The sequence below is a fragment of the Lathyrus oleraceus genome, chromosome 3 (genome assembly GCF_024323335.1).
Source record: "Lathyrus oleraceus cultivar Zhongwan6 chromosome 3, CAAS_Psat_ZW6_1.0, whole genome shotgun sequence".
In the NCBI taxonomy this organism is placed as follows: Eukaryota; Viridiplantae; Streptophyta; class Magnoliopsida; order Fabales; family Fabaceae; genus Lathyrus; species Lathyrus oleraceus.
The window spans coordinates 287,582,090-287,602,827 of record NC_066581.1 but is presented as its reverse complement, the minus strand read 5'-3'; the positions used below and the strand labels follow the sequence as shown (position 1 = coordinate 287,602,827).

Sequence of the window (20,738 nt, the reverse complement as noted above, 5' to 3'; positions counted from 1 at the left end):
TTACATAAACAACAACACAAACAACAACACAAACAACTAAAACAATTAAAATACCATTACAATAACTAAACGATTACAACCATCAAATTTTTTTTGAACATGTAATGCATCATCCTATGAACGTCTCTGTCAGTCTTAATATCCATCCATTCACGTACTTCTCCATTTTGGTTGAACGTGGACACAAGCCATTGGATTTTTCTAATCCTTTCACCATCTCCAATTTCTCCATCTAACCAACTATTCAACTTCCGATTAAGACGTTCAAACAAATATATATTTCAAAGTCGAATCTTTATCGGAGACGGAATAACGGAAAAGATTAAATCGACATTTTGCTTGTGAATATATTCAAACATGGTTAAAACTCAAAAACTTGAAAGAGATTGAAGTTGAATGAAAGAAAATATGGTTGTAGGGTAAAAGTTGTGTGAAAAATATGGCTGAAGGGCGAGGTATTTATAGAAGAAGTATGAAAATGCATGCGCCACACATATCAACACATGTAGGCGCCAGAAGCATGAGGGCAAGCACATTCAAGTACATGCATGCGTCAGCACCCTTGGCGCCACCATGCATTGGTTTTAAAGCATGCGCCAGTGGTGTTGGCGCCTCCTCTTGGTTCAAAATGGATGCGCCAATTCATCTGGCGCATCTGTTTTGAAAGGTGGTTATTTCGGAAAAAATTGAAATATTGGTTATTTTAGATTTATTTTTTTTGAAAAAAGTGGTTATTTTAAAAAAAATATTTTTTGTGAATTGGTAGAACATGAACAAAATATTTATTACTAAAATGAAAATGAATTTAAGTCGAATAAAATGTCAACACATGCAAATGCGAGAAAATTAAATGAGCACACCAAACTCACCTACGTGCAAAGGCTCGCAGACCCAAACCTAAAAACAAAGTTCGTTGATTTTATGGGCAATTGAAAATCACTCCAACTGATATGTCTACAAAACTATAGTGTTATTTTGAGCACAATAAAACAAAACTTTTTTTTCTTAAAGCAAGGATTCATTTATAATATAGTACAAGGGGTACTCTTACCCAATGTACAAACTAAAAGAATAAAAGATAAATTCCAAACCAACACAAAACTAGGATAAGCAATGTATAAGAGCCATTCTAAATTCTAAAAAAATTAAAGTTGGAATAAGAAATATCTCCTATGACTAACCATCTGCAAAGTAAAAATTTAATGGACCAAACAATATCATTCAAATTTCAGACCGCTCTGTTGAAGATGATATTGTTTCTAGTTTTCCATAAAACTCAAACAACCGCCAACCAAATGGTTATGACTTTACCTCTTTTGAAGTTTATTTTAAATAACCTACACCAAGAAATAAAACTCTTCCAAGGAGGTCCTTCGATATGCACAAAGAAGCCAATCCACTCTCCTATGAGCTCCCAAACTTTTAAAGACATGGAGCAATTAAAAAGGATATGAAGACAAAACACACAAACCCCCTCATGATTCAAGAGACATAAACCTCTTTTTTAATTGATTATTTGTATCCAATTTGTTCAATAATACCCTTCACCTAAAAGCTTTAATTCTATCCAGAACGAATTTCTTCCAAAGGAAGCAAAAAACACATCAATGATCCTCCTTCAAGTTAACAATCCCCTTTGACTCCATGATGTAATGATATCCCTCTTTTGTTGAGTAGGAAACAAAATTAATGTTTCTCCATAGGGCATAATCTTTTGCATCAACGACATGAGATAAACCTTGCAGGAAATCCTGTATCTGTTGTAATCTAACAACTACCAATCCCTATAAAAAATTGGGGTACGATAACTGTTACCACAAAACGTCACACCATTCTCACTACCATGAAAGTTGAATTCCGTCCATCCAAGTTTTAGATCTGAATCACAATCTTCCCTTTGTCTGAATTATACTTATTCCAGCTTTTCCTCCCTATAATTGTCATCATCGTTGAATAGGTAGCTTTTCTTTTCCTTGTTTCCATTGTATTCTTTTGATTGCATTGATTTAAGTGTGAAAAGATGAAGTTTTGATGTGTATTATCAATTGTGTTTCTTCTTGTTTATGAGAGAAAGAGATGAAAGTTGGTCTTCCTAAGAGAGAGAGAAAGCTAGTTTTTTTATTTCTTATATTTTCTTTTTTCCAATTTTTTTTTTGAGAGAGGAAATTGTTGTTTTTAACCTTTCTTAAACTTGGTTTTATTTTAATAAAAAAGATGGTATACTATGTGATCTATTTTTTGCCACGTAGAGAGATCTTGGACTCCAAGATTCTCTATTCTTTATTTCTCTTTTGTTAGATGCTTAGCCTAAATCTAGAGGGGGTAAATAGGTCCCGAGTTAAAAAAACTTGACAAAAAATAGTTAAAAAAGTTTATGGCACATAAGCAAGTTACAAATGTCCCGGATCAAAAATCGTCTAACCGAACTCGCTATTAAAAAGCTCATATATGCGTATTAAGGGAAACCGTATGATAATGATTCACAAATCAATCAATAACAACTAATGACAACTAGTTGAATGCAAAATAATGCAGATAAGTTTATCCCCAATGATAAATAACACAAAAATATAAGTGAGACAATTTTTCAAACACTTAGTGTGCGATAAATAATGTTTGGAATTCTATGTGGTATTGTTGTTCTAGAAATCCAATCATAACCAAATGGTTTGTGATCTACACAACAACACCAATTTTAAAATGTGTTAAAAATTATTATTCAAACAATAATGATCAAACAATTAATGTGTCATACCCTAATTTCACCCCTAAGATTATACCTATCGTATCATCTGCATTTCAACCAAGATCACAAGCATAATATCCTCCCAACCTTCACCTCTTTGGGTTTGCCTTTATGGGAGATCATCAATCACCCTTTGTGTTTTCTTTTTATCTTTTTACTTATTTGCATTCTAACTTTGCTAACCTTATTCAAAATATAAAAATATGTTTTGTTTCCTTTTTCTTAGTGTACAAGGTAGGGACTTGTAATCAAAGGATCATGCTTGGTTTCTAAATTAGGGTTTTGATTCCCAAGGTCAAAGTTTGGTCAACAAGTGCTCCACAAGAGATTTTACTTCAAGGCATGACCTATAATCTTAGGTCACATTCATGTCAAGCTTAATTCAACATCATTTGATTAAGAGAAAGTTCAAGTTTGGTTCCTAATTTCAAAGTTGATTAAAAGTATGGTTCACGTGTTTATTTCCATGCCATCTCCATCCAATTTTCAAGTAATTATCAAGATTATTCAAGGGAAAATAAAGTTTCCTTCATTTGGTATTCAAGTGTTCATCACTGGGCCTTTGAATGCGAGAAATGGCAAGAAATCACAAGTTGGTACATGTTTGGTTGAACTAAAATCAAGTATGGCATGTCACTTTGTCCAAACACCATAACCATTTCATTTCTCAACATTTCTGGAATCTGCTTTGAGCAAACTATCACATTTGAACTCCTCTACAACTTTGCTTCAAGGGTAAAACATCAAGTTTGACTCTAAGTCCATCAATTTTGGAATTTTCAATGATGCCTATGTGTGCATAAAAGTAGGCCCAAGACCTGGTCAACCTAATGTCTGGCCCATAATTTCAGTTCATGACCTGAACTTTTCATCCATGTCATTTTCAACTCAAGCATCCTTTTGATGTGATTCTTTTTGCATATGATTCTTCACCGTGAGGAGATAATTTGGCACAAGGGAAATTTTAAAACGCATGAGTGAATCTCATTTGGCCTAAGCTCCAACATGGTACCTCAAACTCTGCATTTCAGGAATGCACAAAAGTGCAAAATCACCTAAATCTTCACTTGGGACCACCAATACATGTGCAAACTTGTTTGTCCTTGTAAAACGTGTAGAGTGGAGTGTAAAACGACCAAGTTTCATGCCAAAATCACGCTTTTCACCCTTGCTATCACACTGATTGTAAATCGCAAAATTCCAACTCCATTCACATGAATTCATATCTATTTCACATATGCAAGCTCAACAACACTTTTCCTACAAATAGAGGAAGCATTCAAAGCTTTGATAGCCAAAGAAACTCTGAAACCATTTGAACCTGATACCTCAAAAAACTAGTTAACCATTTCTTTAATTCAAGCTCTTTTAACTTCGTTTCTTCGCCCATAATCACTCATCGGCATCATCTGAAGTTGACTAAACTATTGTTATGCTCTAAAGCTTCTTGAATAAATCTCACCATTTCCACCATTGTCGACCTCTGAAGCTTCAACTGAAAAGGTAGTTATAAGTAGCATTTATGAGCAAACAAGTTACTAATGTGTTTGTCTTGATTCACTGGTCAAAAGCCCTCATCTACCTTGAATTTATATTGTGTATTAGTCATTTAATTTTACTTTGAAGAATTAAGGTTCTTCGTGTTTTTGGGCAAATTCTCTTTGCTCAGAATAAATAAATTGCTCTGAAGCAAAGATACATGAATGATGATGTGTTATGCAACTTAATCCATACTTAGTTATGGATAAAAACACGAGTTAATGAAGTTTGCAAAATCTGGTTTGAGGTTGAAGATTAACATGTTTCAGACTTCGCTCCAAAAATTATTTGAATTCGTCCAATGAGATAAGGAAACGTGCATTTTTCAAATTTCTTTTGTCCGTTTTGATCTAGTGTTGTGATCTATTGGTGAGCGCATTTTGACTTTTGTTCTTGGTCGTGTGATCATCTGACTTGGCTTTAGTAATCAGATCTGATGGCTCAGGCTTTCTCGCTCATTTTAATTTTGTTTTAAATAGTTTTTAGTTTCCCTTTTCTTTCAAAAATTATTAAAAATAGCTTCTGACCTCTTTTTGACCCAAATTGTTTACAAAAAATCTTTAAAAATCTTTTATATCCGATTCTATTTTTTAAACATTTTAAAATCATTTTTAGCATTTATTTGTTTTTTTCTCTTAGTTTGTTTTTAAATTTGATTTTCAACCATTTTCAAACATTTTTGTATCCAACTTTTGAGATCTAATTATTCATATTTTTCTTGACTTCTCATTATTTTATCAACCATTTCTTTAATGTTTTGGTGTTTGATTTGAATTTTCCATTAAAAATCATTTTAATTTGCCTTTTAATTCATTTTTGTTTGATTTTTGGTTGACTTCTATTTGACTTGAGAAGTTACTTGGTTGATTAATACTTTATCACTTCCAATTACTATATAGATGGCCTTTGGTTGACTTGAACCTTCATTATTTCAAAAATATTGATTAAATGATCATTTGATTATTTTTGACACTCTGGACTAATGATAGGTTCATCCCTTGGTGTTTCATATGTTTGGGTTTTTGGACTTGATGATAGACAATCCCTTATGATGACTTGAGCTTGTTTTCCAATCTCTCCTCATCTCCATCTCTCTTCTTCTTTTGTTTTTAGCTATTGTGTTACATTGTTTTAGGAGAATGATTTTGTATCATTTCTCTAACGTGTTTGACACATAAATTATTATTGACTGGTCTCAGATAGGTCTGACTTATACGTAATTCCACTTATGATTGCTTAACATAGCGCTAAATTATCCCGATTCGGTTGAATCCTCATTAAGACTAACATTGACATATTAATTGTGTTATTACCTAACTTTACATTTATGTCATTTACATATGTGTCATTTACATTATTGCCTTTTACTTTTTGCCTTTTCTCGCTTTCTTATTTCAAAACAATAATAACATTATAAAATGGCTAAAACTCTAAAAAGCTTTAATCCGATCTTATGGATTTTCTGTTACTATCCCTTGCTTGAGGAGTATTTTGGACTTTGGACCTTAGGACTTAGTCCTTTCCCTTTATTGAAGTGGTATATGAGATTTTTTGACCCCTCTGGACCCTTTGATCTTCAATTCAATACTTGGATGTTTCTTTATGGCTTTGTGACTTTCTTGTTCCATTAGACCTTTTGATATTTATCTGCTTATGTGATTTTCCATCTCGTGGCTCAATCCAAAGGGAAATGAATGCTTGTTTTGACCAATGTCAAATGCTTGATCCGTCTTATGATTAGTACACCTACACACACAAAGGTTTTCTCTTAGGCTACCTTACAATTAGACTTTTTATTTCATGTCATTTACTTTATGCTTTATGATAGTCTCTTCATCTCCTTCTCACTTATTCCATTTTCAAAACTTCTCCCTATTTCAAAAACCTATTGTTTTCAAACTTCACACATTTTCTTGATAAACCTTGACTTTGTCAAGTGATCCAGAAAATCCTTTTCTCAATAAATGCTAAAACAATTAAGCATATTTAAACTTTTTTTTCAAACTTCTAAAAAAGACAAACCTCATCAAACTTATTTGTGTGTCTTTTTGCACTTTCCTTTAAGAGCCTTTTTTTAAAAGATCAGATATTAGTATATTCTTGTAGTGATGCAAACCATTATTCTTATATAATATGTTGAGAAATGATTGATATTTTCCACTTGAATGTTGAGACGTGCTTATGAGAAAGTCTAAGTAAAAGTTCTCCATATCAAGATGATGCAAATGCCCATTTCCTCATGCTTGTGGGTGGTAAGCTGAGTTTTCCACTCGAATACAACAAAATTTCTTTTTAAATTAAAATCAATCAACAAACAACCCAAATTTTTTTATAAACACGAATTTGTAAGTGGTTCCTATGGAGTTCCATAAATGTGAGGGGTGACAATACCTTCCTCTTGCATAACCAACCCCCGTATCCAGATTCCTCTTTTGTTTTACCTTTTGTGGGTTTTGTTCGACATTTTTCCCATTCCCTTTGGAAACAATAAAGTTTGGTGGTGACTCTTACTTTTATGAGTTAAGTTAATCAATAACTTAATCTCAAAGTTTTCCCGCCACAACAGCTGACGACACTGCTGGGGACTAGTCTCTAAGTAGGTTAAGCCTAACTTGTTTATCTGCGTTTATGTTATTGCTTTTTGTTTGCTGTTTTTGTTTGTGGGTGCTTGGTGATCTCAGTGTGGTGAGATAAGTTCCCTACCCTAACTTGAGTGTACTTAAGCTAGGATGGTAGTATAGTCATGTTGGCCTTATTGGCGTTAGGCCTTGTTAGGTTGGCATGAGAACCTTGCTCATATGAGACCTCTTTGGAGGTACTAATATATTGTGAGTAGTCGTAGTGTGGTGACCTTTTCAGCATAGGCCTGGTTTGGTTGATACACGATACTACACTCAGACGAGGTTCTCTTGAGAATATTATTAGTCTATGAGCAAGTCGTTAAACTGGTAATATCCGAAAGATGGATTTACGACTCTGGGAACTTTTTTAGAACCTAATTACTGTTCGAGACATCTAAAGCTATATAACATACCCTACGGGATGGTTGTCACCCTGTCCACCTGACTCCATGCTCGTGATGTTGAACCTTTGAACCCCCCCCCCCCCATGTTTGTGATTGTGGAATAATCATGCATTTATGCATTCATGAAATCTCTTTTTCACTTTGTTTTCAAGGAACTTAGGAACTTTATTTGCAAACATCGCAGGTAGTTTGAATATGGACTATGGAAGGAGAAACACTCATTAGTTCCATTTCAAATGTCCTAAATTGAAATAGTTAAAGAAGCCAGGACCTTTGTGGCTTGTTCTCTTGATTTCAAAGACCGGTATGGAAGACTTCTGATTATGTTGTATACTGATGTAGAAGATGGAGTTTTGAACACCTTGGTACACTTATATGATTCACCATATAGGTGTTTCACTTTCCCTGATTATAAGCCTGCACCTACTTTGGAGGAGTATTCCTATTACATATGCTTGCTTGTTTCATATCAGACACCATTTAATGGTTCAGAGGAGATTCCTAAGTCTCGTGTCATTGTAGAGGCTGTGCATTTGAGAAAATGGGAGATTGATGCTAATCCTGTAACCAAAGGAGGTATTCTTGGTCTACCTACTAAGCTCTTAATGGAGAAGGTTACTACTCTTTCTAATGCTAGGAGCATGGTTTCTTTCGAAGTTATTCTCACTTTGCTTATTTATGGCATAATCTTGTTCCCTAATATTGACAACTTTGAGGAGATCAATGTTATTTGTATCTCTCTGATTCGGAATCCAGTTCCTACTTTGCTCGCAGATACCTACTATTCTATCCATCACAAAATGGAGAAGAACGGAGGAACTCTCACATGTTGTGCACCTTTATTGTACAAGTGGTTTATTTCGCACTTTCCGCAGTCCAGCTTATTCAAGGATAACAAGAAGTGTTCAAGGTGGTCTCAAAGGACCGTGTCTCTCACCAATGCAGATGTGACTTGGTATTCTAGAGTTTATGATGACGTGAAGATTATTGACAATTATGGTGAATTCCCTAATTTACATCTTCTTGGTACAAAAGGAGGTATCAACTACAATCCGATTTTGGCTCGACGTCAGCTTAGGTATGCTATGAAGGATAAACCAAACAATATTATTTTGGAAGGCTTATTTATTCAAGAAGGTGTTGATAGCAACAAATTAAAGGAGAAGATAGTTCATACCTAGCATAAGATTCATAGGAATCATTTTTATTCCAATTGAAGATATGAAAGGACTCCAAGTCGCTTTAGCTCGGATGAAGCAAGAAAGAGATGCTTGGGAGAGCAAGTTTCATGTTTCAAATGCGGAGAGGTTACAACTGCAAAGGCAATTGAAGGAGAAAGACGATATGCTTCACCAGAAGGATGTCTTAATTGAACAAAATGGAAAGAAAAAGAAGAGGGAGCAAAAGGCTAGGTATGATGCTTGGAAAGGTGTTATTGACAAGATCTTGAAAGAAAAGGCTGACATGGAGACTGCTTTTGAAGCTCAGATCAGGAAGCTCAAGAGGAAGTTGCAGCATGGAGGTGGATCTTCTTTAGTTGTGGTTCCCTCGGATCCTAGGCCTTAATTTATGTCTTTTGTTTAGGATTTCTTTGAAATCATGTACTGAAAGTGTAATCCTTCCAGATATTTTAATGAAATGAAAGTTCTAGTTTTTCTTTTAATGTGTTATTACTTATGATGTTTGCAATATGTTTTTAATTCCTTAGTTCCTTGAAAATAATCATTTGCACATTGCATTTCAAGCACCATCTGCATCATTTGTTCTTGCTTTTTGCAAGTGTGTTTCAGAGTCTCATTCGTTTTCCTTTATTTTCGTAGAAGACAAGCTGACCCGTCAGTATAATACTCGTGCCAACTCAAGATGAAAGATGGAGACAATTTAGCAAGAGCAAAGAGAACTTCATGAGGAAGTGATTTCATTGAAAGCAGGAATGGACATAATGACTGCTCTGTTGCAATCTTTGGTGGTAACTCAGAATCAGCCTCCACCTTCGTCTCAGCCTTAAGTGATTGTTATCTCCGAGATTGCAACAACTCATATTGTATCTGCTGTACCTATTGGACCCCCGCGTAAGAGTCAGACGCCTGCTAGTTATCCTTGGGGTATGACTCCCAATTATATTCCAGAGAATTTCAACCCTTCTATTGAAGCTCCTTGGGTGAATAAGTTTCCTCTAGTTTAACCTGTAATGGTCACCACTCCTCCAGTTATGCATGTTATGACACAAGTAGAGGATCCTATCTATCACACTGCTCCTAGTGAGAATCTAGATGTTCATGAGAGAATGGATGAATTCCGGGATCAATTTCAAGAATTGTAGAAAAAGATGAAAGCTATGAAAGGGTAAGACTTGTTTGGTAAAAATGCTTATGATTTGTGCTTAGTGCCCAATGTCAAGATCCCTGACTTTGAAAATTACAAGGGTAATTTCTATCCTCAGAGTCACTTGACTATGTATTCTCGGGAGATGGCTACTCACACTATTGATGATAAGTTGTTGATCTATTATTTCCAAGACAGTTTGACTAGTGCAACTTTGAAGTGGTATATGGGACTGCACAGTACTCATATCAATTCTTTTAATGACCTTGTAGAGGCATTTTCAAGTCATTACAAGTATAATTTGGACATCGCTCTTGATCCTGACCCGCTTCATGCCATGTCACAGAAGGAATCATTCAAAGAGTACGCTCAGAGATGACGTGAAGTTGTTGCTCAAATTAACCCTCTGATGGAGGAGAAGGAGATGACAAATATGTTTCTCAAAACTTTGAATTTTTTCTATTATGAGATGATGGTTGCTAGCGCTCCAAATGATTTCACTAAAATGGTTGGTATGGGAGTCAGATTGAAAGAAGGTGTCAGAGAGGGTCGTTTGACTAAAGAAACATGTGAATCAAATGGAATGAAGAAGTATGGGAACAGTTTCTAGAAAAAGAAAGAAGGGGATATTAATGCTATTTCTCAAGGAGAAGGTAGAAAAGACATAGAAATGGAAATAATCATCAGAACCAGTCTCAACAACAGTATTATCAGCAACCTCGTATTAACACAATAACTCTGGTGGTTAGTCCAACTCATGCTATTTAGACTTATCAACCGCAGTTTCAACAGAATCAACATTCTAATCATAATCAGCAAGCATGTATTCCCAGGAAGAGTCAGTTTGATCCTATCCCTATGACTTATATGAAATTGTATCTATCTTTGTTGCAGAATAGGTTAATTAAAACTAGATCTCCACCAACTATTCCAAACCCACTTCCATGGCGGTATAAACCTGAACTTCATTGTGCTTTTCATCAGGGAGCACCGGGGCATGATCTTGAAACTTGTTTCTCATTGAAAGCAGAAGTTTATAAGCTTGTCAAGAATGGTTTGTTGAAGTTATGAGATGCCAGACTTAATGTGCAAGTTAATCCCCTACCAGAACATGGTGGACCTTATGTCAGCATGGTAGAAGTTGTTCGGAAGAGTACTTAGTTTCTGATGTTAATTTGGTGAAGATTCCTTTAGCTGATATGCATGCCCAATTATGCAAGGCTGGTGTGTTCAGAGATGACCATAAAGATTGCCAGTTATGTGAATAAAATCCTGAAGGATGCACGTTAGTGAAGATATATAGGGCTTGATGGACCAGGGTATTTTAAAGGCCAGTACTAAGCGTAAAGAGGATGAAATAGTTATTGTTATTCCTCAGTTTGATATTCCAGAGCCTTTGGAAATCACTTACCAGAGCAAGGAAAGTGTTGTGACTCCCTTGATAATTTGTTTGCTTGGATCGATTTCGTATGAATCCGACTAAGTTGTTCCCTGGAGGTATAATGCTACTATGTTGGAAGATGGTAAGGAGGCAATGATTGAAACAACTCGATTTGTCAAGAATATAACAGATGTTTGTGGTATGACTAGAAGTGGCTGTATGTTTGCTTCAGCATCTCTCTAAAAGGTTGATTATGTGACAACAAGTAAGAAAGTGCATGGTAAAGATCCCCTTGTGGTTATTCAAGAGCATGTGTTCGTTGGCCCATCTAATGAACATAAGAAGAACGATGATGCCGAAGAATTTCTAAGGTTAATAAGAAGAAGTGATTACAAGGTGGTAGATCAATTCCTTCGGACTCCGTAAAAAATATCAGTGTTGTCTTTGTTGCTGAACTCCGAGGCTCATCGGAAGTCTTTGATGAAGGTGTTAGAGAAAGCGTATGTGGATCATGATTTGACTGTGGATCAATTGGGTAGTGTAGTGGGAAATATCACGGTATGTAATGTCTTGAGTTTTAGTGATGAAGAACTACCGTTAGAGGGTAGGAAACACAATTATGCTTTGTATATATCTATAAGGTGCCGAGAGGACTCCTGCCTAATGTCTTAGTTGATACTGGTTCTTCACTTAATTTTATGCCAAAAGAAACTTTGCCTAAGTTGGCTTATTAAGGTGCTCCTATGAAGCACAGTGGGTGGTAGTCAAAGCTTTTGATGGTTATAAGAGGACAGTAATTGGTGAAGTAGATCTTCTAATGATGATAAGTCCACAAGTTTTCCAAGTCACTTTTCAAGTGATGAACATCTACCCGGCATATAATTGTTTATTGGGAAGACCATGGATACATTATGTTGGGGAAGTAACGCCAACTCTTCATCAGAGACTCAAATTTGTTAAGAATGATAAACCGATAATCGTTTACGATAAGCAAGCCTTGTTGGTCAGTCACTTTTCTTCTTTCCAATATATAGATGTAAATGAGGAAGCTGTTGGGACTCAGTTCCAAGACTTTGATATAATCAATGTTTTTCATAAAATTGGGTATCTATTGCTTCATCAAAAGATGCGTAATAGGTTGTGAAGAGCGGTCAAGCAGAAGGTCGGGGAAAAATTGTCGAGCTTCCCGAGAATAAGAGCATAGTTGGTTTAGGGTTCTCACACTATACAACTAGAAGTGCGTTGACGCATGAAGTTGTTATCATACCTATCCAAGAGGTGTTCCACAATGCAAGTTTCATTCACCCTGGGGATCAAGTCGTTGTTGCCATCAGTGAAGGAGATTCAGATCCAGATTGGCTTTGCTTTGTGACGTTTGGAGAGATTAGTCAAAATTGGAATGTTGTGGATGTTCCTGGTGTCGTTCATTTGTCAAAGTAATTTGTTTTGTTTATTCAAATAATTCCTTTCACTCTGCCCAAGGTGAAAGTGAGATTGTTCAGACGCCCTTTGTTTCAAATTTTAAGATCATTAATAAAAGACGTTTTGTTATCCAATGTGTTTTTCTTTTTGCATTTTTTTAGGAAAATGGTAACTAAAAAACCCTGTTAAAAACAATTTCAAATTTGTTTGTTTTCTAAAGCAAAGCATAAGTCATGTGCATATTAATGAACAATAAACCCATTAAAAACAATGACTCTGCGCCCTCTCCCAACTTTGAATTCCCTGTATATGAAGCGGAAGAAGAGAGTGAGGAAGATAGTGATATTCTAGAAAAAATTACTCGACTGCTTGAGCATGAGGAGAAGACTATCAACATATCCAATTTGACTTTCTAGATGAGGATGTTATGGCCATTAGAGCTAAAGATTATGATGAACCAAGTCTTGAAGAAGGACCAGGGCCTGGATCCCGATGGGGTTTAGTATTTGATGGAGCTTCTAATGCATATGATCATGGAGTTGGATCAATTATAATCACTCATCGAGGTTCTCATATTCCTTTTACTGCAAGTATATGTTTTGATTGTACAAATAATATGGCATAATATGAAGCCTGTATCTTTGGACTCGAAGAAGTTATTGATCTCGGGATTAAGACCTCAATGTCTTTGGGGATTCATCATTAAATATCAATCAGATCAAAGGTGAATGGGAAACTCATCATTCGGGTTTGATTCCATACAAAGATCTAGGAAGTTATTTCCTTTCTTTGATAAAGTCAATTTCCATCACATACCTCGAGAGGAGAATCATATGGCAAATGCTTTAGCCACCTTGTCCTCCATGTACCAGGTAAATTTCCATAATTAGGCACCCCAAATTACGATCAGACGTCTGGATAGACTTACTCACATGTTTATAGCAGAAGAGGAAGTAGATAATAGACCATGGCATCATGATATCAAGTGTTTCCTCCAGAGTCAAGAATACCCAGCTGGGGCATCCGGTAAAGATAAGAAAAACTTGAGAAGATTGGCGTACAACTTCTTTCTCAATGAGGATGTGTTATACAAAAGGAATTACGACATGGTCTTTCTCAGATGCATGGATAAACACGAAACAGACATGTTAATGCAGGAAGTTCATGAAGGGTCCTTCGGTACTCATGCCAATGAACATTCTATGGATAAAAAGATGCTTATAGCCGATTACTATTGGTTTACAATGGAATCCTATTGCTTTCAATTTGTTAAGAAGTGTCATAAATTTCAGATTTATGCAGACAAGGTGCATGTGGCTCCTACTCTACTCAATGTTATTTTGCTCCATGCCCATTCTCTATGTGGGGAGTTGACATGATTGAGCCCAAAGATTCAAAGGGGAATCGTTTCATTTTAGAATCTATTGATTAATTCACCAAATGGGTCGAAGCAACATCATACACCAATGTGACTAGACAAGTAGTGGTCCAATTTATTAAGAATCGAATCATATGTCGATATGGTATTCCGAGCAAGATCATTACTGACAATGGTTCAAACCTGAAAAACAAGATGATGAGAGAACTTTATGGAAACTTCAAGATTGAGCATCATAATTCTTCACCTTACATACCAACGATGATCGGGGTTGTTGAAGCGATAAATAAGAATATCAAGAAAATCCTGCAGAAGATGGTTGTAACCTTCAAAGATTTGCATGAAAAGCTTCCTTTTTCTTTGCATGGATATCATACATCTGTCCGCACTTCAATAGGGGAAACCCCTTTCTCCTTAGTCTATGGCATGGAAGCAGTGCTCCCTATAGAAGTTGAAATCCCATCAATGTGAGTCTTGATGGAAGCCAAGTTGACAGAAGCTGAATGGTGTCAAAATAGATATGATTTGTTAAATTTAATTGAGGAAAAAAGGATGACAACCTTATGTCACGGTCAGTTGTACCAAAAGAGGATGAAGAGCGTGTTTGATAAGAAGGTTTATCCTCGTGAATTTAGAGAAGGTGGCCTCGTGCTCAAAAAGATCTTGTTTCCCAATAATGATTCCCGAGGCAAGTGAACTCCCAATTACGAAGGCCCATATGATGTCAAGAAAGCCTTCTCTGGGGAGCATTGGTTCTTACAACTATGGATGGTTAGGAGGTCCACAACCCGGTGAATGCCGATGTAGTTAAGAAATACTTCTCTTAAATAATCAAAAGAATATCTCGCTAAGTTAAAAACCCAAAAGGGAGACTTAAGCAAAAATAAGTGTCTCAGTGAACTGAAAACCTGAAAGGACGGTCTAGGAAATAATTAGAGACATAAATAGAAATAATTAATCCCGGTAGATTGAAAACCCAAAAGGGAAGTTTAGGCAAAAGTTAGGGATTTTATGGCAAGTAACTGCATCAGGCAAGACTTGATCACTTAGAGCAGTAACATCATTGATCAGGAAGTCTCAATTCAATCTCTCTCATCAGAAGCTTAATTACAGGAATTCAAAGTTGTTAGGGAGAATAATGGTCATTGTATTTCAATGTAGCCTTTTCATTTGCCATTTCCCAAACTTTGTAATGATCCATGGTGTCACGCCTTTTGTGGACTACCATTCTATCAATAAAATCCTGACTTTTTGCCAACTAATTTCAATTGTTATATATTTGTTTCTTTTTCAAAACTTCATTTATTTTCAATAATAATTCTTGTAACAAAGGTTTAATAATAAACATGCTTTTTAAAATTACAAAACATTTTCCTTTGATTTTTGAATAAACTAAAAAGAACATCAGTAGTTATTCGAGATTGATCAAGTCTTAAATTGTGGAATTCAGATTCCATAGTACAGTAGTTCTTGGGGATTATCCTGTGCATATCCTTGGTTTGATAATCTTACTTTCTCCAACGAATGTGTTGTCAGATAGTGGGTTTCCTCCATCCAGTTTTATTGCAATGTTGATTTAAGGTTCTCTCATAACAAAGTCATCAAAAGCTTCTACGCCCTCTAAGAGCTTTTGATTCCTGAAGAATTTTTTTTCAAGTTCCCCTAGCGGAGGATCTTCTGTCCCAGATGATGTGGCAGAAGACAAGCTTTGTGGCAGAGTCTTTATCCAGTTGAGATTTTGCTGAGTATCTAGTTTGTTGATTACTCTGGTCTCCCAGTTTATTAAGTGTGTGTTTTGTCAGTATAATCATAACAATGTATACATTTTGGCATTCATAAATCATTGCCATGCATGGCCGAAGGCAAATTCGTGCTCATTTGCATGTCCTTGGTGTCTCTAATCCATTTTCGTGGTTGTATTTTCCCCCTAAAAGAGAGTTTATCTTCTATTTCACCACTGAGTTTGTGTCTCACGGGAAGAATTGTATTTCAGTTTTCCTCCCTAGCTCATTTGTCTGGATGGAACAAATCCCTAATCGAGTTCATTCCTCGTCCAATAGAGTCTTGTTTGACCGCTTCTCTCCAATTTGTGCCTGGATTGAACTTTGGTCCTCTGTAACATTTTTTTGAATTCTTCAGGTTGGAAACATAGATGACGAAGAAAGCGTGTTTTACACCTTTTGGATCCTGTTTTCCTCAACAGAGAAAACTTGTTCAATGAATGAAAAAATCTAATTCCCTAACAAATATTGCTTTAGTAATCTCCCTGAGATTTTGTTCAACGACAAGTGGCAGTCTCCTTATTTGAGAAGCATGTTTATTCTTGAAATATCAATCCTTATCTCCACAACAAGAAGTAATCTCTTCAGTCAATCTCCAACAGAGAAGCTTGTTGTGACTCAATACATCAAAGTTAACACATACTTGTTTTCTAACAGGTGGTTGTCTCTTTATTTGAGAAACCTATTGCGATCCCCGATTAGAGATAAAACATAAATCTTCAGGAAATGAAGATCACTTCAGGTTGAAGACCGTAAGTCATGGGAAGTTTGTTACTCTTTCCATATGGAAGACTTGGTTAAATAAGAAACTGAGACCCGCTCTAGGTCGAAGACCGGAAGTCATGGGAAGTTTGTTACCCCTTCCAGGTGGAAGACTTAGTTAAAGAAGAAATTAAGACCCATTCCTGGTTGAAGACCGAAAGTCATGGGAAGTTTGTTACCCTTTCCAGGTGGAAGACTTGGTTAAAGGAGAAGCTGATACCTATTCCGGTTTGAAGACCAGAAGTTATGGGAAGCTTGTTATCAATTCAAATCATGTCACTACCTTCATGTATGAGTTGGCAGTATGTCCAAATCCTGTTTAATGCCTTCAACTATGAGTTGGTAGTAATTCCTTTTTCAACTGTTTACTCAGAGTTTATCCCTGAGTAAGTTCAACGTTTTTCCTTGCTGCATATTCCTCAGTAAAGCTTTCCACTGTCGTTTGTTATCTCTTTCGCTTATGGATGTGCTTTGGTTTTATCCTTAGCATATGCCTTCGTGGTGTTGCGTTGTTCCCCAATGAGTTTTGCCTCATTGTCAGACTCCCTTCAAGTTTTTCTCTAGCAGTATTAGATTTACAGTTTGTTTGCATAAAGTGTGTCTTTCACATCGTCTTTCTCACGGAGTCTGAGCATTTGCATTCGTATCATAAGCATCATGCAGAATCTTAGAGATAAAAATCTGGTCTTTTGTATTTAAGTCTCTTCAATCCTGTCGATACAGAGATTTCCAATCTTTATATCTCCGGATAGAAGAAAATTAAACAGGGGCAATTGTCATACCCTAATTCTACCCCTAAGGTTCCACCTATCATATCATTTGCATTTCAACCAAGATCACAAACAAGGTATCCTCCTAACCTTCACCTCTTTGGGTTTGCCTTTGTGGGAGATCATCAAGCACCCTTTGTGTTTTATTTTTACCCTTTTGCTTGCTTGCATTCTAAATTTACTAACCTTATTCAAAATACAAAAATATGTGTTACTTTTCTTTTTCTTTTTGTACAAGGTAGGGACTTGCAATCAGAGGATCAGACTTGGTTTCTAAATTAGGGTTTTGATTCCCAAGGTCAAAGTTTGGTCAACAAGAGCTTTAATTTAAGGCATGGCCTATAATCTTAGGCCAAATTCATGTCAAGCTTCATTCAACATCATTTTATCAAGAGAAGTTCAAGTTTGGTTCCTAATTTCAAAGTTGATTTGAGTATGGTTCATGTGTTTATGTCCATGCATCTCCATCCAATTTTCAAGCAATTATTAAGATTATTCAAGGGACAATCAAATTTGTTTCATTTGGTATTCAAGTGTTCATAATTGGGCCTTTGAATGCATGAAATGGTAAGGAATCACAAGTTGGTACATGTTTGGTTGATCTAAAATCAAGTATGGCATGCCACTTGGTCCAAACACTATAACTATCTCGTTTCTCAACATTTTTGGAATCTACTTTAAGCCAACTGTCACATTTGAACTCCTATACAACTTTTCTTCAAGGGTCAAACATCAATGTTGCCTCTAAGTCCATCAATGTGTGCATAAATGTAGGTTTAAGACCTAGTCGACCTAATGCCTGGCCTAGAATTTCAGGTCATGACCAGAACTTTTCATTCATGCCATTTTCAACTCAAGAATACTTTGCATGTGATTCTTGTAGAATCTGATTCTTCATTATGAAGAGATCATTTGGCATAAGGAACATCTCAAAACGCACAAGTGAATCTCATTTGGCCTAAGATCCAACATGGTACCTCAAACTCTGCATTCCACGAAAGTACAAAAGTGCAAAATCATCCAAATCTTCACTTGGGACCACCAATACATGTGCAAACTTGTTTGTCCTTGCAAAACGCGTAGAGTGGATTATAAAAACGACCAATTTCCATGGCCAAGTCACGCTTTTTACCCCTTCTCTCACACGGATTGCAAATCACAAAATTTCAACTCCATTCATACAAATTCATATTTATTTCACATGTGTGAGCTCAATAACACTTTTCCTATAAATAGAGGAATCATTTGCCTTCATTTAAAATCTTTGATAGCCAAAGAAACTCTTAAACCATTTGAACACGATACCTCAAAAAACCAGTTAACGATTTCTTTGATTCAAGCTCTTTTAGCTTCGTTTCTTCGCCCAGAATCACTCATCAGCATCATCTGAAGCTGAATGAACCATTATCCTACTTTGAAGCTTCTTGAATCAAGCTCCCCATTTCCACCATTGTTGACCTCTGAAGCTTCAATTGAAAAGGTAGTTACAAGTAACATTTATGAGCAAATAAGTTACCAATACGTCTGTCTTGATTCACTTATCAAAAACCCTTAACTACCTTGAATTTACACTGCATATTAGTCATTTAATTTTACTTTAAAGAACTATGGTTCTTCGTGTTGTTGAGCAAATTCTCTTTTCTCAGAGAAAATAAATTGCTCTGAAGCAAAGAGACACGAACGATGATGCGTTAGGCAACTGAATCCATGCTTAGTTATGGCTAAAAACACGAGTTCATGAAGTTTGCAAAATATGGTTGGAGGTTGAAGATAAACATGCTTCACGCATGTTTCAGACTTTGCTCTAAAAACTATTTGAATTCGTCCAATGAGATGAGGCGTGCATTTTTCAAATTTATTTTGTCCGTTGTGATCTAGTGTTATGATCCATTAGTGTTTTGACTTTTGTTCCTGGTCATGTGATCATCTGACTTGGTTTTAACAATCAGATCTGATGGCTCAGGCTTTTTCACTTATTTTAATTTTGTTTTAAATAGTTTTTAATTTCCTTTTTCTTTAAAAAATTACTAAAAATAGCTCCTGGCCTCCTTTTGACCCAAATTTTTAACAGAAAATTTTAAGAAATATTTTCTATTTAATTTTATTTTTTAAACATTTTAAAATCATTTTTAGCTTTTCTTTTTGTTTTTTTTCTCTTATTTTATTTTTAAATTTCTTTTTGCAATTAATTTTCAACCATTTTCAAACTGTTTTGCATCCAACTTTTTAGATGCAATTATTCATATTTTTCTTGACTTCTCATGATTTTCTCAACCATTTCTTTTATGTTTTGGTGCTTGATTTGAATTTTCTCTTTATTTTCCATTAAAAATCATTTTAATTTGTCTTTTAATTTATTTTTGTTTGATTTTTGGTTGACTTTTGTTTGACTTGAGAAGTTACTTGGTTTAATACTTATCACTTCCAATTATTGTATAGATGACCCTTGGTTGACTTGACACTTTAAACTAATGATAGGTTCATCCCTTGATGTTTCATATGTTTGGGTTTTTGGACTTGATGATAGACAATCCCTTGTAATGACTTGAGCTTGTTTTCCAGTCCCTCCTCATCTCCATCTCTCTTCTTCTTTTGTTTTTAGCTATCGTGTTACATTGTTTTAGGAGAATGAATTTGTATAATTTCTCTAACATGTTTGATACATAAATTGTTATTGACCGGTCTCAGATATGTGCCACTTATACATAAGTCCACTCTTGATTGCTTAACATAACGCTAAATTGTTCTGACTCGATTAAAACCTTATTAACACTAACATTGACATATTAATTGTGCTAATATATAACTTTACATTTATGTCATTTATATTTATGTCATTTACATTTGTGTCATTTACATTTGTGTCATTTACATTCTTGCCTTTTACTTTTTGCCTTTTATTACTTACTTATTTCAAAAGAAAAAAATATATTATAAAATGGGTAAAACCCCAAAAAGTAGTAATTTAATCTTATGGACTTTGTGTTACTATCCCTTGCTTGAGGAGTATTTTGGACTTTGGACTTTACGACTTAGTGCTTTCCCTTGCATGGTGTGGTATCTGAGATTTTGTGATCCCTCTGGACCCTTTGATCTTCAATTCAAGACTTGGATGTTTCTTTGTGGCTTTATTGTTCACCTGGATTTTTTTATATGCATCTGCTTATTTGATTTTCCATCTTTTGACTCAATATAAAGGGAAAGGAATGCTCGTTTGGACAAATGTCAAATGCTTCCTCCATCTTATGGTTAGTACACCTGCACACATAAAGGCTTTCTCTTGAGCTGCCTTACAATGAGACATTTTATTTCATGACATTTACTTTATGCTTTAGGATAGTCTCTTCATTTCTCCACTTCTTCAATTTTTAAAACTTCTCCCTATTTCAAAAACCACTTGTTTTCAAACTTCACACATTTTCTTGACAAACCTTGACTTTGTCAAGTGATCCAGAAAATCTTTTTCTCAATAAATGCTAAAACAATTAAACATACTTAAACTTTTTTTAAAACTTCTAAAAAAGACAAACCTCATCAAACTTCTTTTTATGCCTTTGTGCACTTTCCTTTAGGAGCCTTCTTTTAAAGATTTGATATTAGTCTATTCTT

General features: G+C 35.4%; 1 protein-coding gene across 1 annotated transcript; it reads left to right on the top strand.

Annotated features, from left to right (window-relative positions):
* Positions 1 to 7,633: 7,633 nt before the first annotated feature.
* LOC127130898 (uncharacterized) lies at positions 7,634 to 8,491 on the top strand. Its single transcript, XM_051059854.1, has one exon. The coding sequence runs from the start codon at positions 7,634 to 7,636 to the stop codon at positions 8,489 to 8,491; it is 858 nt and encodes a 285-aa protein (XP_050915811.1).
* Positions 8,492 to 20,738: the final 12,247 nt, after the last annotated feature.

Coding starts and splice junctions, on each gene's coding strand:
- LOC127130898 (XM_051059854.1), top strand. CDS start 7,634: ATGTTGTATACTGATGTAGAAGATGGAGTTTTGAACACCTTGGTACAC.